This window comes from Bacillus rossius, chromosome 1, assembly GCF_032445375.1.
Source record: "Bacillus rossius redtenbacheri isolate Brsri chromosome 1, Brsri_v3, whole genome shotgun sequence".
NCBI lineage: Eukaryota > Metazoa > Arthropoda > Insecta > Phasmatodea > Bacillidae > Bacillus > Bacillus rossius.
In genome coordinates this window covers 630,396-647,529 of record NC_086330.1, presented here as the reverse complement: position 1 = coordinate 647,529, position 17,134 = coordinate 630,396, and the positions used below count along the sequence as shown (strand labels likewise).

Below are 17,134 nucleotides of genomic sequence, written 5' to 3'. Positions count from 1 at the left end.
CGCCGCCCAGCGCCCTGACCAGCTGCTCGTAGTGCGCGCGCTGTGCCTGCCACACAAGTCCCCCCCTCAGCCCAGCACGCGCTCGCACACCAGGTGCGTGCACGCCAGGTCGTAGCTGCTGCTCTGGGACACCGCGCCGCCCAGCGCCCTGACCAGGAGCTCGTAGTGCGCGCGCTGTGCCTGCCACACAAGTCCCCCCCTCAGCCCAGCACGCGCTCGCACACCAGGTGCGTGCACGCCGGGTCGTAGCTGCTGCTCTGGGACACCGCGCCGCCCAGCGCCCTGACCAGGAGCTCGTAGTGTGTGCGCTGGGCCTGCCACACAAGTCCCCCCCTCAGCCCAGCACGCGCTCGCACACCAGGTGCGTGCACGCCGGGTCGTAGCTGCTGCTCTGGGACACCGTGCCGCCCAGCGCCCTGACCAGCTGCTCGTAGTGCGCGCGCTGGGCCTGCCACACAAGTCCCCCCCTCAGCCCAGCACGCGCTCGCTGCGAGCCAGCCGCTCGCACACCAGGTGCGTGCACACCGGGTCGTAGCTGCTGCTCTGGGACACCGCGCCGCCCAGCGCCCTGACCAGCTGCTCGTAGTGCGCGCGCTGTGCCTGCCACACAAGTCCCCCCCTCAGCCCAGCACGCGCTCGCACACCAGGAGCGTGCACGCCGGGTCGTAGCTGCTGCTCTGGGACACCGCGCCGCCCAGCGCCCTGACCAGCTGCTCGTAGTGCGCGCGCTGGGCCTGCCACACAAGTCCCCCCCTCAGCCCAGCACGCGCTCGCTGCGAGCCAGCCGCTCGCACACCAGGTGCGTGCACGCCGGGTCGTAGCTGCTGCTCTGGGACACCGCGCCGCCCAGCGCCCTGACCAGCTGCTCGTAGTGCGCGCGCTGTGCCTGCCACACAAGTCCCCCCCTCAGCCCAGCACGCGCTCGCACACCAGGTGCGTGCACGCCGGGTCGTAGCTGCTGCTCTGGGACACCGCGCCGCCCAGCGCCCTGACCAGGAGCTCGTAGTGCGCGCGCTGTGCCTGCCACACAAGTCCCCCCCTCAGCCCAGCACGCGCTCGCACACCAGGTGCGTGCACGCCGGGTCGTAGCTGCTGCTCTGGGACACCGCGCCGCCCAGCGCCCTGACCAGCTGCTCGTAGTGCACGCGCTGTGCCTGCCACACAAGTCCCCCCCTCAGCCCAGCACGCGCTCGCACACCAGGTGCGTGCACGCCGGGTCGTAGCTGCTGCTCTGGAACACCGCGCCGCCCAGCGCCCTGACCAGCTACTCGTAGTGCGCGCGCTGGGCCTGCCACACAAGTCCCCCCCTCAGCCCAGCACGCGCTCGCACACCAGGTGCGTGCACGCCGGGTCGTAGCTGCTGCTCTGGGACACCGCGCCGCCCAGCGCCCTGACCAGCTGCTCGTAGTGCGCGCGCTGGGCCTGCCACACAAGTCCCCCCCTCAGCCCAGCACGCGCTCGCTGCGAGCCAGCCGCTCGCACACCAGGTGCGTGCACGCCGGGTCGTAGCTGCTGCTCTGGGACACCGCGCCGCCCAGCGCCCTGACCAGCTGCTCGTAGTGCGCGCGCTGTGCCTGCCACACAAGTCCCCCCCTCAGCCCAGCACGCGCTCGCACACCAGGTGCGTGCACGCCGGGTCGTAGCTGCTGCTCTGGGACACCGCGCCGCCCAGCGCCCTGACCAGCTGCTCGTAGTGCGCGCGCTGGGCCTGCCACACAAGTCCCCCCCTCAGCCCAGCACGCGCTCGCACACCAGGTCGTAGCTGCTGCTCTGGGACACCGCGCCGCCCAGCGCCCTGACCAGCTGCTCGTAGTGCGCGCGCTGGGCCTGCCACACAAGTCCCCCCCTCAGCCCAGCACGCGCTCGCTGCGAGCCAGCCGCTCGCACACCAGGTGCGTGCACGCCGGGTCGTAGCTGCTGCTCTGGGACACCGCGCCGCCCAGCGCCCTGACCAGCTGCTCGTAGTGCGCGCGCTGTGCCTGCCACACAAGTCCCCCCCTCAGCCCAGCACGCGCTCGCACACCAGGTGCGTGCACGCCGGGTCGTAGCTGCTGCTCTGGGACACCGCGCCGCCCAGCGCCCTGACCAGCTGCTCGTAGTGCGCGCGCAGGGCCTGCCACACAAGTCCCCCCCTCAGCCCAGCACGCGCTCGCTGCGAGCCAGCCGCTCGCACACCAGGTGCGTGCACGCCGGGTCGTAGCTGCTGCTCTGGGACACCGCGCCGCCCAGCGCCCTGACCAGCTGCTCGTAGTGCGCACGCTGTGCCTGCCACACAAGTCCCCCCCTCAGCCCAGCACGCGCTCGCACACCAGGTGCGTGCACGCCGGGTCGTAGCTGCTGCTCTGGGACACCGCGCCGCCCAGCGCCCTGACCAGCTGCTCGTAGTGCGCGCGCTGTGCCTGCCACACAAGTCCCCCCCCTCAGCCCAGCACGCGCTCGCACACCAGGTGCGTGCACGCCAGGTCGTAGCTGCTGCTCTGGGACACCGCGCCGCCCAGCGCCCTGACCAGGAGCTCGTAGTGCGCGCGCTGTGCCTGCCACACAAGTCCCCCCCTCAGCCCAGCACGCGCTCGCACACCAGGTGCGTGCACGCCGGGTCGTAGCTGCTGCTCTGGGACACCGCGCCGCCCAGCGCCCTGACCAGGAGCTCGTAGTGTGTGCGCTGGGCCTGCCACACAAGTCCCCCCCTCAGCCCAGCACGCGCTCGCACACCAGGTGCGTGCACGCCGGGTCGTAGCTGCTGCTCTGGGACACCGTGCCGCCCAGCGCCCTGACCAGCTGCTCGTAGTGCGCGCGCTGGGCCTGCCACACAAGTCCCCCCCCTCAGCCCAGCACGCGCTCGCTGCGAGCCAGCCGCTCGCACACCAGGTGCGTGCACACCGGGTCGTAGCTGCTGCTCTGGGACACCGCGCCGCCCAGCGCCCTGACCAGCTGCTCGTAGTGCGCGCGCTGTGCCTGCCACACAAGTCCCCCCCTCAGCCCAGCACGCGCTCGCACACCAGGAGCGTGCACGCCGGGTCGTAGCTGCTGCTCTGGGACACCGCGCCGCCCAGCGCCCTGACCAGCTGCTCGTAGTGCTCGCGCTGGGCCTGCCACACAAGTCCCCCCCTCAGCCCAGCACGCGCTCGCTGCGAGCCAGCCGCTCGCACACCAGGTGCGTGCACGCCGGGTCGTAGCTGCTGCTCTGGGACACCGCGCCGCCCAGCGCCCTGACCAGCTGCTCGTAGTGCGCGCGCTGTGCCTGCCACACAAGTCCCCCCCTCAGCCCAGCACGCGCTCGCACACCAGGTGCGTGCACGCCGGGTCGTAGCTGCTGCTCTGGGACACCGCGCCGCCCAGCGCCCTGACCAGGAGCTCGTAGTGCGCGCGCTGTGCCTGCCACACAAGTCCCCCCCTCAGCCCAGCACGCGCTCGCACACCAGGTGCGTGCACGCCGGGTCGTAGCTGCTGCTCTGGGACACCGCGCCGCCCAGCGCCCTGACCAGCTGCTCGTAGTGCGCGCGCTGTGCCTGCCACACAAGTCCCCCCCTCAGCCCAGCACGCGCTCGCACACCAGGTGCGTGCACGCCGGGTCGTAGCTGCTGCTCTGGGACACCGCGCCGCCCAGCGCCCTGACCAGCTGCTCGTAGTGCACGCGCTGTGCCTGCCACACAAGTCCCCCCCTCAGCCCAGCACGCGCTCGCACACCAGGTGCGTGCACGCCAGGTCGTAGCTGCTGCTCTGGGACACCGCGCCGCCCAGCGCCCTGACCAGGAGCTCGTAGTGCGCGCGCTGTGCCTGCCACACAAGTCCCCCCCACAGCCCAGCACGCGCTCGCACACCAGGTGCGTGCACGCCGGGTCGTAGCTGCTGCTCTGGGACACCGCGCCGCCCAGCGCCCTGACCAGGAGCTCGTAGTGTGTGCGCTGTGCCTGCCACACAAGTCCCCCCTCAGCCCAGCACGCGCTCGCACACCAGGTGCGTGCACGCCGGGTCGTAGCTGCTGCTCTGGGACACCGCGCCGCCCAGCGCCCTGACCAGGAGCTCGTAGTGCGCTCGCTGTGCCTGCCACACAAGTCCCCCCCTCAGCCCAGCACGCGCTCGCACACCAGGTGCGTGCACGCCGGGTCGTAGCTGCTGCTCTGGGACACCGCGCCGCCCAGCGCCCTGACCAGGAGCTCGTAGTGTGTGCGCTGTGCCTGCCACACAAGTCCCCCCCTCAGCCCAGCACGCGCTCGCACACCAGGTGCGTGCACGCCGGGTCGTAGCTGCTGCTCTGGGACACCGCGCCGCCCAGCGCCCTGACCAGCTGCTCGTAGTGCGCGCTATGTGCCTGCCACACAAGTCCCCCCCTCAGCCCAGCACGCGCTCGCACACCAGGTGCGTGCACGCCGGGTCGTAGCTGCTGCTCTGGGACACCGCGCCGCCCAGCGCCCTGACCAGCTGCTCGTAGTGCGCGCGCTGTTCCTGCCACACAAGTCCCCCCTCAGCCCAGCACGCGCTCGCACACCAGGTGCGTGCACGCCGGGTCGTAGCTGCTGCTCTGGGACACCGCGCCGCCCAGCGCCCTGACCAGCTGCTCGTAGTGCGCGCGCTTGCCTGCCACACAAGTCCCCCCCTCAGCCCAGCACGCGCTCGCACACCAGGTGCGTGCACGCCGGGTCGTAGCTGCTGCTCTGGGACACCGCGCCGCCCAGCGCCCTGACCAGGAGCTCGTAGTGTGTGCGCTGTGCCTGCCACACAAGTCCCCCCCCTCAGCCCAGCACGCGCTCGCACACCAGGTGCGTGCACGCCGGGTCGTAGCTGCTGCTCTGGGACACCGCGCCGCCCAGCGCCCTGACCAGGAGCTCGTAGTGCGCGCACTGTGCCTGCCACACAAGTCCCCCCCTCAGCCCAGCACGCACTCGCACACCAGGTGCGTGCACGCCGGGTCGTAGCTGCTGCTCTGGGACACCGCGCCGCCCAGCGCCCTGACCAGGAGCTCGTAGTGCGCGCGCTGTGCCTGCCACACAAGTCCCCCCCTCAGCCCAGCACGCGCTCGCACACCAGGTGCGTGCACGCCGGGTCGTAGCTGCTGCTCTGGGACACCGCGCCGCCCAGCGCCCTGACCAGGAGCTCGTAGTGTGCGCGCTGTGCCTGCCACACAAGTCCCCCCCTCAACTCAGCACGCGCTCGCACACCAGGTGCGTGCACGCCGGGTCGTAGCTGCTGCTCTGGGACACCGCGCCGCCCAGCGCCCTGACCAGCTCCTCATAGTGTGCGCGCTGTGCCTGCCACACAAGTCCCCCCCCTCAACTCAGCACGCGCTCGCACACCAGGTGCGTGCACGCCGGGTCGTAGCTGCTGCTCTGGGACACCGCGCCGCCCAGCGCCCTGACCAGGAGCTCGTAGTGCGCGCGCTGTGCCTGCCACACAAGTCCCCCCCTCAGCCCAGCACGCGCTCGCACACCAGGTGCGTGCACGCCGGGTCGTAGCTGCTGCTCTGGGACACCGCGCCGCCCAGCGCCCTGACCAGGAGCTCGTAGTGTGTGCGCTGTGCCTGCCACACAAGTCCCCCCCTCAGCCCAGCACGCGCTCGCTGCGAGCCAGCCGCTCAGCACACCAGGTGCGTGCACGCCGGGTCGTAGCTGCTGCTCTGGGACACCGCGCCGCCCAGCGCCCTGACCAGCTGCTCGTAGTGCGCGCGCTTGCCTGCCACACAAGTCCCCCCCCTCAGCCCAGCACGCGCTCGCACACCAGGTGCGTGCACGCCGGGTCGTAGCTGCTGCTCTGGGACACCGCGCCGCCCAGCGCCCTGACCAGGAGCTCGTAGTGTGTGCGCTGTGCCTGCCACACAAGTCCCCCCCTCAGCCCAGCACGCGCTCGCACACCAGGTGCGTGCACGCCGGGTCGTAGCTGCTGCTCTGGGACACCGCGCCGCCCAGCGCCCTGACCAGGAGCTCGTAGTGCGCGCACTGTGCCTGCCACACAAGTCCCCCCCCTCAGCCCAGCACGCACTCGCACACCAGGTGCGTGCACGCCGGGTCGTAGCTGCTGCTCTGGGACACCGCGCCGCCCAGCGCCCTGACCAGGAGCTCGTAGTGCGCGCGCTGTGCCTGCCACACAAGTCCCCCCCTCAGCCCAGCACGCGCTCGCACACCAGGTGCGTGCACGCCGGGTCGTAGCTGCTGCTCTGGGACACCGCGCCGCCCAGCGCCCTGACCAGGAGCTCGTAGTGTGCGCGCTGTGCCTGCCACACAAGTCCCCCCCTCAACTCAGCACGCGCTCGCACACCAGGTGCGTGCACGCCGGGTCGTAGCTGCTGCTCTGGGACACCGCGCCGCCCAGCGCCCTGACCAGCTCCTCATAGTGCGCGCGCTGTGCCTGCCACACAAGTTCCCCCCTCAGCCCAGCACGCGCTCGCACACCAGGTGCGTGCACGCCGGGTCGTAGCTGCTGCTCTGGGACACCGCGCCGCCCAGCGCCCTGACCAGGAGCTCGTAGTGTGTGCGCTGTGCCTGCCACACAAGTCCCCCCCTCAGCCCAGCACGCGCTCGCTGCGAGCCAGCCGCTCAGCACACCAGGTGCGTGCACGCCGGGTCGTAGCTGCTGCTCTGGGACACCGCGCCGCCCAGCGCCCTGACCAGCTGCTCGTAGTGCGCGCGCTGGGCCTGCCACACAAGTCCTGGCCCACTGACTCCCCCCCTCAGCTCAGAGAGAGAAACACTTTGGGAAATATTTAATTGCTAAACTGTCCCGTCTCTAGCCTTCAGGTGCGACAACACTCTGTAAAGCTAAGTTCTCAGTTTGCAGGTTTGAAGCATATAGCTCCATACTTACTTTATACCACAAATATTGGTTTTTGGTTAAAAGCCTAGCTTTGCTTTTAAATGTTTATTATGGTATTAAGTAATTATTCAAAATATTGAATTACCTTTAAGTTACAGTGAAAACCACACATTGGAGACCCTCAGAGGCCCTGGTGCAGCCTGTGCAGTGTCTGCCTCTCTGACACCTGTGGGAAGGCCCTTAGGTATATGTACATCATCGCACATTTTCATGTAAAAAAATAAAACTAGGACAGGATTTGCCTCATATGCATGTACCGGTAATCACGTAGGCCATTGTCTCAATCTCTCTGTCCAATGTACACAGATCCAGCTGATAGAGCTAACTTCAGCACAGTTAGCGTTCTTGGTATTGGTGTTAACCTCTGCTGTTATGTTTTTGCAGCATTCTTAATTTATAAATATTTTCAATACAATTCTTTGTTCTAAATACATGTACATATCTAAATATACCACGTAATAAATATTTTATTTATGAATTAACTCTGAATAATGTGTTTACCCTGATGGAACGGAAAAAAAACATCATGAATGTAATGGCTACCGATCGCAGCTGTTTTGTTTACAGCAGTGAAGCGCCATAAACATCTCGGTCATGGACGACCAAAATCAATGCCGTGTTAAAAAGATTGTAAATAAAATATATTGAACATTTCTGAGGAAGTACACGCTACAAATTAGAAATTCTCACCTTTTAAATAAACTTTTTATTGCAATATAACCATCACTCAAAACCAATTCTCTCCCCCCACCTACACCACCCTCGATTCGCGTATACGATTTTCCGCTCCAGTTTTTCTACCCAAGGAACAAATTTTCATGTCCTGAGCTTTTTAAATCATTTTAGGGTTTTTTCCCCTTCAGCAGACATAGATGATTGCTATTGAAAACCTTCAGTAATCATTGCAACGTCTTCTTACAAAAAAAAAAAAAAAACACAAAGCACTATCCACATGCAAGAAGTCCGTCGTTCCTTTAAGCAGTAGCAGGTCAACCAACCTTGGAGCTTGAAAGAACCTGTGCATTAGGCAGCGTTGCCATGCGGCATTGTCAAGTTCTAAATAAGCATCATACCATGATTTTTCAACAAACGTTTAACAAAAAATTGTGCACAATTTAAGGGTAAATACGGTATAAGTCCAGTACAAAACTGAAAAAAATAGCAAGACAAGCAAACTGAAATGTTTATCGTTGTCCCTATAGCGTGACACGAGACAGAGCAGTGACAGTGGCAGTTACGCGACGAAGCAGTGAACTCACATCCATGCCAGACAGCGAGAACACCCGCGGAATGCTGACTGCACCTTGCGACTGCGTCTGTGGCTCCGATTGCTGAAACAACAGAGCTCGCATCACTATTAGTCATCAACCATAACTAGGGACAAGATTTTATTGTTAGGTCAATTAGGTTTTTAAAACAGGAGATTTCAACATTAGTGTTAATATGTTATACCATACCTTGATTCATAAAAAACTGTGAATAATTAACAAATATGAAACAAAAAAAATATATCTTAATACCGCACTTATTTCACCAAAATAGTTTTATTTAGAATTACACTAACACAAAGCACTAATACCATAAAATCATTAGTTATAATATAAGCATTCCAGAACATTACTTAAAAAATCAAAATCAATTGGTAAATATTACTAATGAGAGACGCAAGAAAAAACCACATATTAATTTTTTTATTTTTCAATTCATTTAGTTTGTACATTTTGGTACAAAATTCATGATAAATAAATTACATTTAATCATTTTATTTTTGATAATAAAAGATAATTTCATTTAAGGTTTGTCAAATTGCCAATTGATTTAGTGTTTTTCTCAGTTTGTTGCTAAACGGTGTATTAACTTGCATTTTTGTGTTATATGTTGTACTGAAATGCTTTGCGCAATTAAGTTTTATCGCAATTTACCATATAATCTTGTCCCAAACCTTTACATCCTACACTGAAGATAATGCAACACTTGATGAAAATAAAAAAAGCTAAAATAAATACTCTAATTTCTTTGTTGATTTCAAGGAAGTCCCGCACGTGAGCAGTGAGCAGCTCCGACGCATGAAGCAGGGAGCCAGCTATGTGCAGGGAGACGAGAGCCACTCACCTCGGAGTTCTGCCTGTACTCCCACGTGACCGCGATCTCCGTGGGCACCTCGACGCCCATCACTGCAACCACAACCACAACCACAGCTCGACTGAACAACAGCTGCAGCTGTAGCTGCACCATCCACTTTCCTGCCATCATCCCGCCTAACAGCAGACGATCCCTTCTTTCCAGACATTTCTGTTTCATGCAAGACTAACGAGGATACTTGTTACAATACGTACTTACCTTGCATAGACCAAGTATACAAAGTACGGTACCGGCAATACGTAGATGTGTTACGTACAGTAGAACCCTGTTGTAATGTTCCTGTCTGTAATGTTTTCCTGCTTATATCGTCATATTTTCAAAATTCCAAAAATGTTTCCCGTAAGGACAATGTATTTACTTTCTGTGTATAATGTTTCACAAATTTGGCATTTCCTGATTATAATGTTTGTTTTCTAAAATTCAAGAAATGCAAAATAAATTTTGCAAACCTATTTATGAAAGCTACACATGTTCACATCTGTGTCGGTTGGCACTTTCATCTTGGAGAACAAAATAACAAATCTTTTATTTAGTGCTGGGTCGAACGTTCGAATTTCGAACCGAACCCGAACTTTAGGGTTGGGTTAGGTTAGGTTCGGTTCGGATAAAATTTCATAACAAATGTTCAGTTCGAGTTCAGTTCTAAATACTGACAAAGAGTTCGTATTCGGTTCGAAATTGAATGTAATTAACGAACTTTAAAGCGAACCCACACAAAAAATATCTTACATCCACAACTGGTATTTGTTTGGTAAAACAGAAGGTGAACTACTGTTGCCAACATCGGTCACATAATGATTACGGATAAAATCGATTATTTATCGATAGTTGTAAGCAGAAAAAAAAAATGGCGTCGTCTTTCATCTTTGCATGTAAAGATTTCATGCGGATGTCATAGATTCTTTAACACAGCACGCGTAGTTATTTAGTTGTAATTGTCAGAACATACGTACATTATCTTTCGTTCATCCGTTTCTTTAACTTCGTTGTTTGTTTTGCGTTTTTCTCATGGTTGGTGCATGGTGCATGCTGGAATTAAGAAATCGCTTTGTAAAAGGACTAAGTTTATTTATTATTCTCAACAGTCCGACATTGAAAACTGTGTTATTTATTTTTTATTTCCTTACAAAAATATTGTGTTGTTACGTTTTCATTGTGTACCTACAGGTAAGTGCATTTTTAAGTAGCTTCCCACGGTAAAATTGTGTTTCTTTATATTAACTAGAGCTGTGCCGATCTGGATCAGCAGGTACCGATATTGCCGATATTTTTGTGTATCGGATCGTATTCAGGATCCACCAAAACAAGAAAAATAATTGCTGATACTGTTTTTTTTTGTCCAGATCGTATTTACCACGTTTCCATGTCGGGTTTAAAACGTTTCGGGTATCTAATTTAGTTTGTGTACAATACTCGTTTCCATGCATTATTTTGATCCAATTGAAAACGACTTCGATTCGCTCGATATATTTGCATGTTATGAGGGTCGCGACATTGGCTCACGTGAAATAAATAAAGACGTAATTAAATAAACACAAACAGGTGATTTGTCATTCTGCTCCATTCGGAAATACTTCCCCTACGAAAATAGAATGGATAAGCGAAAAGTCTTGATATTTCTTGGCTGCATGGCAATTATTGTTGGGTGTATTTCATTTATTAGGAAAGTCGGCGCAATAAAGAACTGCACAACAAAGGGAGCGCAACATTTCCGTACATCAATTATGTGTGCAAAACTTGCATTATTTCAACATTAGGTAAATATGTATTTGAGCGGCCGGTCAGAAAGAAAAGTCTAAAAAAATCAGAAAATAACTTCATTCTATTCTCTAAAACGTCCAACTACTGTATTTCAGAGTTCGGTTCGAGTTCGGTTCGAGTTCGATGAATTGGACTAGTGTTCGGTTCGAATTCGGTTCGTGATGAATGTTAAAGGTTCGGTTCAAGTTCGGATTCGGAGAAACTGTTATTCAATATGTTCGAGTTCGGTTCGAGAGATAAAAATGGGTTCGACCCAGCACTACTTTTATTCCTTGCCATTCTGGTGTGTTTTCCGATGTACAAACGTAATTCTACAATATTTTAGTTTGTCAACCGTTCCACGATGGCACAAAAAAAAATTATATAGCTTTTCTATATTGCTTATAGAGTTGATTTAATTTCTTTCGTAGAGAGGAATCCACAGAAAACACATGTTCAAGTGGTAAAATAATTGGACAAAGGGATATCTACCAGCACTCCACGAGATAGAAATGCAGGATGTTGGCCGCTGGTTGATAGTGGTAAGAAAGAAAACTGTCAGGTTTCAAACCTGGGTAAATAAAATGGGCAGTCCTGCACAGTATTATAATGCCCAAAAAAAAATTATATTAAATATAACTTAAAGTTAATCATTAAATATTAACTTATCAAAAAAAAATTTAATGTCCTGTGCCATGAAGTGGCACAAGGGGACACTCACGGGCCTTGTACTCGCTGCTGTGGTCGCAGGGGGCCGGCTCCTCTGCAGAGGCGTCCGACCTGTCTGCGTCCAGACAGCGCCGGCGCTTCGCCCCTGCCCCCTCCTGCTTCCTGGCCGACAGCGCCTCGTTCAGTCGCACTATCTGCCTGCGGACCACACACTGCCTCACTGCCTCACTTCTCCACGCCTCACCAGGCTACCACGTGACTCAACTAGCTTTGCTACACAAACATAGCTTTGCCTTCATAGCAGCCAATGTCATGTCAACAGTCAGTAATAAAAAGCATGGAAAATACGTCTAATGTGATGCTTCTTGCATCACGTGGCCGTTCAATAACACAGTAACGTAACACAGCACAGCACAGCACAGCACAGCACAGCACAGCACAGCACAGCACATCACAGCACAGCACAGCACAGCACAGCACAGCACAGCACAGCACAGCACAGCACAGCTGCTGGCTGGTAATGGTTAGAGGTAGATGTCAAAATATACATTGCTATAAACGATACGATGCTAGATGTTTTGTTAAATTCCATAATATGCTCAATTTGAACACTGAACTTTAAAGTTAGTTTGCAAACAGCAAGTAGTTATTGAATGTCTTGCCAGAGCCATGGTGTGGTCACCACTAGACCTAACTTATAACTGCATGGCAATGAATGTAATTTGGAGGTAATATCTTTATAATGCAACACTGTTTACTTGTTCTGCACACATGCTTCACTCCTGTAGTCAAGATTTACAGCAAAAAAATTGTTTGTCTGTAAAGTCGGTTTACGGACGATAGTTTAACGTGACAACGTCATAACAAAACATTGATGAAATGATTGATCCAGAAGAAAAGGAAATATCATATTCGGTCTGAGACTGAGCCGTAATAGGTTTTTGTAACCAAACCATTTAGGCATTAAAAATATTATATTCTTTGAGGAAGAATTTTTTTTTAATTTTTCTATCTTTTGTATGATAAAATCTACCTCTGCAGCTTTTTATGAATAAAACTGAATCATTTTTATTGAATTATCACTATTTTGTATGGATACAAAGGAGTGAAATGAAATGTACAATTTAATTAATAAATTTACTTTTATTTGCATTCCTTATTCAAATATATTTATTACTTTTGAAATGTTACGTGCGCCGTATTTATTTTTTCAAGTTCAAATAAAATTTTGCACCTGCCGGGACTCGAACGGACAACCTTACGATTAGAAAATAGCGCGGCTGACCGCTCAGCCACGAGGCCATGCATGAAATATGATAGTTTCAGATGGTATATACAGTTTATAATCATTTTGTTCACGGTAGGGGAATAATATTATTTTGTTTTAATAACTCGATTTTATAACAAATACGCATTCCAAATACACCAAACTTATTTATAAGGTGTTACAATATTTTTTAAAACATTGTGCAAAAGATCCCGGTTGTAATTTGAATTATTATGTGTAACTGTAAAACACCATTGTTGGTTCAAAACGTATTTGAATATTCAACATTACTTTTAAATAACCGTACCGATTGTGCTGAAAATCGGTGGACGATCGTTAAATTACATAATATTAATAATTCAAACGACGAAAATATGATTGAAAAGTCAAATCGATGGTCGTTCCAATAGAGTGGAAGAGAGATGCCACGCATGCGTACAATGAGCATAAAGAGAGATGCCACGCATGCGTATAATGAGCAAACAGGACCATCCGTAGTGGGACATCCGTAGTGGGACACTTTTTCGTACGTGCAGCTGGCGCTCATTGATTTATTAGACGTTGTCACGTCAAAAAAAAAAAAACACCTCGAATGTTTAGAAGAAGTGCACAGACCAAAACATTGTCCTATATACTAACATGTGTGGCCAAACTGATAATGTTCACTATTAGAAGAGTTTAGGATTAAGATAGGAGGATACAAAAACAATAAGAGTTGTTTATGATGCAGCTGTTAGATTCCAAGCTCTTTGTGTGTGTAGTAAGACCTTGCCCAAGATCACAGGACCAAGCACCGTGCAACAGCAATTGGTTTTCAAATTGCTGTCTGACCGTGTGGTAGTTATAATGGGAAAACACAGTAATTACAATTACAGTAAAACTCGTTTCAGATGCACGCATAATATGATTTCCCGTCCAATACAGTTAAATGTTTCGGTCCCGCCATTTTCTCCATAAGATGAACGTAATTTTTTCCCATGTAAGATGTTGCCCATAAACTTCTTTTCCCAAATAAAAGATGTATTTTAAAGCTGAAATCCATTGTTCGTTAGGATATTACCACTTACTTATTTAATTAACAAAAATACAAAGTTGTCCAATGTGTAAATTTTCTTTTTAAAACATTTTTAAACACTGTAACTTTTATATGTTAATCACTGCTGTGTAGCACATATAAAAATGTAGCCAGTACAAGTTGGCATTATCCATTCATTTTGGTTACGTTGATGCCAGTGCAGAGTGGCTGGCCCTGTTTCTGCCAAGTAAACTACATTTGATAGCTCACACTCTTTCATGGTTAGTGTACTACAATGACAGATATGGATACACTCTGATGGTTCTGGCTCATGTTTGGTCACAGTTTTTGTTTTCCGATTTTAGGGTGAATGAAATACAGTAGAACCTCGATGATACGTTCCCGTTTCATACATTTTCCCGTGTCATACGCCGATTAATTTTGGTCCCGCCGAAAGTACTATATTTACAATGGTTTACTTTCCCGGAACATACACTTATAAAATCATTAATTTCCCGTTTCATACGTTTTTACAAAGCGGAAAAGCCCAAAATTCACAAAAATTTTTGTTATATTCCTCCTGATAAACTACGTTTTAATGCTTTTATTTTAAAAAAATGTTCATTGTTTACATTTGCAAACGTAAGAAAATAACTTTTTCGCACCATAGATATCCATGACTGTTTTGGTTTCCCCTAAAACTTACGTGTGCACGCCCGGTCCAGCCACCGTGCCTGCATCCGGCGTGCTCGGTCCATCGCTCTGAAACACACGTCATCCAACACACTCACTACACTGTCTGCTAGGCGGAGTACTCTCTGTCTGAACACGGACAGGCTGCAGCTGTCAGACCGTAACAAAGCTTGAGTGATCATTATATGTACATGCAATGCCATAACAACTGGATATAAAATGATACATCTCAACCCCGTTGTTACGACCCCTCGCGGTTCACGGAAACAGGGTAGGAACAGAGGGGGAAGGAGAGGGTCGCAATAAGCATCTGGGACCAACTGACCAACCCCTGACCCCTATACGTGAAAATATGCAGTTTTTCCCACTAAGTCTATGTTCAGTCGTCTTGGACATGAAACTGATAAGTTCTCAAAATTAAATATAAGTTCATCTAAGTAGCAGAAGATATCCCAAAAAGGAAAGCAGCAACCTATGACACCAAAACGGGCTTGAACATGTCATAAGGCACAGCACAATTGTATCTTTTAAAAAGCCAAGAGGTTTTTTCACACTGATTTCATAAAGAAAATGAAATTAATTTTCTTAAAAATTTATTATTATTATTATTATTAGACATGGGCCGTAACTTTACCACACCACGCATGTGAGTGTGTGAGAGAGAGAGACATGTGAAATGTTACGCACAGGAAGGGGAACCAGCCGTGCAGTGCGCGCCATGCTTGGACGAAAAAGGTTTAAGTTTTCATTTATTTGTATTGTGATGCGACCTTCTTTTGTCAAACCCTGGGGGAAAAGACAATTCCTTTGATCTGCTAAGATAAGCACAGCAGGAGGCAGTTGCCACCCTAGAGGGGTGGGGGCTGTTGTGCATCGGGACAGTCGCTGTGTATATCTGCTCGAAAAACAAGGAATGACATGTCAGGATAACAGAGTCCTCACGTCTTACGTTTATAACCGGATGTTTTCTACCAGATCTATAAAACTTCCTTCATCACATTTTGAACGAAACAAACCACCAACGGATACAGTATTGTTTTACAAACGCATGTGAAGCGTTTATCAGTTTTCTGAAAATTTGATTTGTCAGAAAACCATATTCTGGGTAAAATAAGTAAGCAGTTAATGTGGTTGTTCTGTCTGACCAAACATGATAAATTAATTGACTTTTTTTTTGTATTTTTCAATTTCAATATCTGAATCTAGTACATAATAAAAACCCTCCACATGAACGCCCAAAAAAATTAAGAAAATTTCTGGGATTCTTTTCCCCTTGAACGACAGAATAAAAAATCTTGCGATCCTGAAACTTTTACACAGATTTGGGATCCCGAAAGGCCTATTTCCAACAATTCACACAAATCAGAGGTCCTAATGTCACGCAAAAAGTGTAGGTCATCAATAACTTTTAAAACATTTAAGTCTAAAGCTAAACAAAATTGAGGTTAAAAAAGTGCTTGACTCACCCAGAATCATTCAACAAATAATAAAACCAAAAACATAAATGAACCAGAGTAAAAAAAAAATGCATAGTAAGTTGTAAACAAACAGTAATGAAAACCAAGAGAGACCAAAAATCTCACAAATCCAATTCGTAACATCAAGAGCAAACTGAACTACGCTGAAGTTAGCTCTATCCGGCCTCCTGGGTGCTCAGCTCACAGCACAACTGGGACAACAGTCTAAGTCAGTCCAGGCAATCATAGCAAACTCCATCTCCATTTTTATTTATTTTTTTTTACACCAAAATGAGCGATGATATGGGAAGAGAGGTACAAAACTGATGTTTGTGACAGATAGTACGAAAACAGCACATTAAGCCCCCCAGAGACCCTGGTGGAGGCTGTACAATGGTTCGCACCAATATTTTATTTTTCATTGATGGTACACACGTGTAGGAAGGTCCGTATGCATCACAGCACATTTAGATGTAAAGAAATGAAGACAGGGATGGAACATGGCCTGACTGAGACACGCAGTGAGGTGACGCCCCTGGGAGCTCCAGCGAGACGGAGCGAGACGGAGACGGTGGTTGGCTGCCTGGCGCCGGCCGGCGGGAAGACGGAGCCACTCTCCGCGGTGGGAGGACCGCCATCCACGGCGTCACGTGCTCACAAAGAGAAACAGCACAATGCATTTCCAACAGAATTTCCCGCAAATTTTTCCTGGTTCCTCGAAATAGGGGCATAATACCAAGGTATTGTAATAAACGAGGTAGCAACAATGAGGTTTCCCTGTAGTAGTAAAATAACGGACACAACCACAACAACAGCAACTACTTTCTAAAGAAATAGCAAAATATATTGTTCTATTTAAATGTTCATTCTCTGAATCAACACAGCCTATTTGTAGGTAATTGTTTAGTAAGATAAATACAGGCCAATTAAAAAAAACAAGAGAATGTTGGGAACTTGATCTGAAATAAAAATTACTAAAGTAAGACAAAAAATTATCTTAGAAAGGTATTATTATAATTTTAAAATCTAGATACAGCCTGCCCGAGGGAGGCCAGCAACCATGGTAGGTGAGGGCTAGCAGGTCACTGACAGGAAGGAGGGCAGCTATCAGTCACCTGCGTCATTGCGTCCACGGGCTCTTGCAGGGTCTCTGGGTGTCCGAGCATGCCGGAGTCTCTGTTCCGGCAGTGCGGTGTCTCTGCCCCGGATCGCTCGGGGCAGTGGGGCGCATCAGGGGGCGGTGTCTCTGCCCCGGGTCGCTCGGGGCAGTGGGGCACATCGGGGGGCGTTGTCTCTGCCCCGGGTCGCTCGGCCCCAGTTCCCTGTCGCAGCATCACACTCATC

General features: G+C 51.6%; 1 protein-coding gene across 6 annotated transcripts in view; it reads right to left on the bottom strand.

The window, feature by feature from the left end:
* Positions 1-17,134, bottom strand: part of LOC134530802 (DNA topoisomerase 2-binding protein 1-A) — a 106,284-nt gene that overhangs the window by 26,382 nt on the left and 62,768 nt on the right. For 5 of the 6 annotated variants that reach the window (XR_010074873.1, XM_063366025.1, XM_063366048.1 and 2 more), the window contains exons 19-23: positions 16,906-17,112; positions 14,347-14,402; positions 11,411-11,556; positions 8,920-8,981; positions 8,067-8,138 (exon numbers count right to left, since the gene is read on the bottom strand). Coding sequence is in view for 5 of the 6 variants with exons in the window: in XM_063366025.1 (XP_063222095.1) it covers positions 8,067-8,138; positions 8,920-8,981; positions 11,411-11,556; positions 14,347-14,402; positions 16,906-17,112 (543 nt within the window). In the remaining variant the exon portion in view is untranslated. Of the gene's footprint in view, positions 1-6,907; positions 6,974-8,066; positions 8,139-8,919; positions 8,982-11,410; positions 11,557-14,346; positions 14,403-16,905; positions 17,113-17,134 lie in introns of those variants that run through there. The other variant, XM_063366058.1, reaches the window with a different exon arrangement.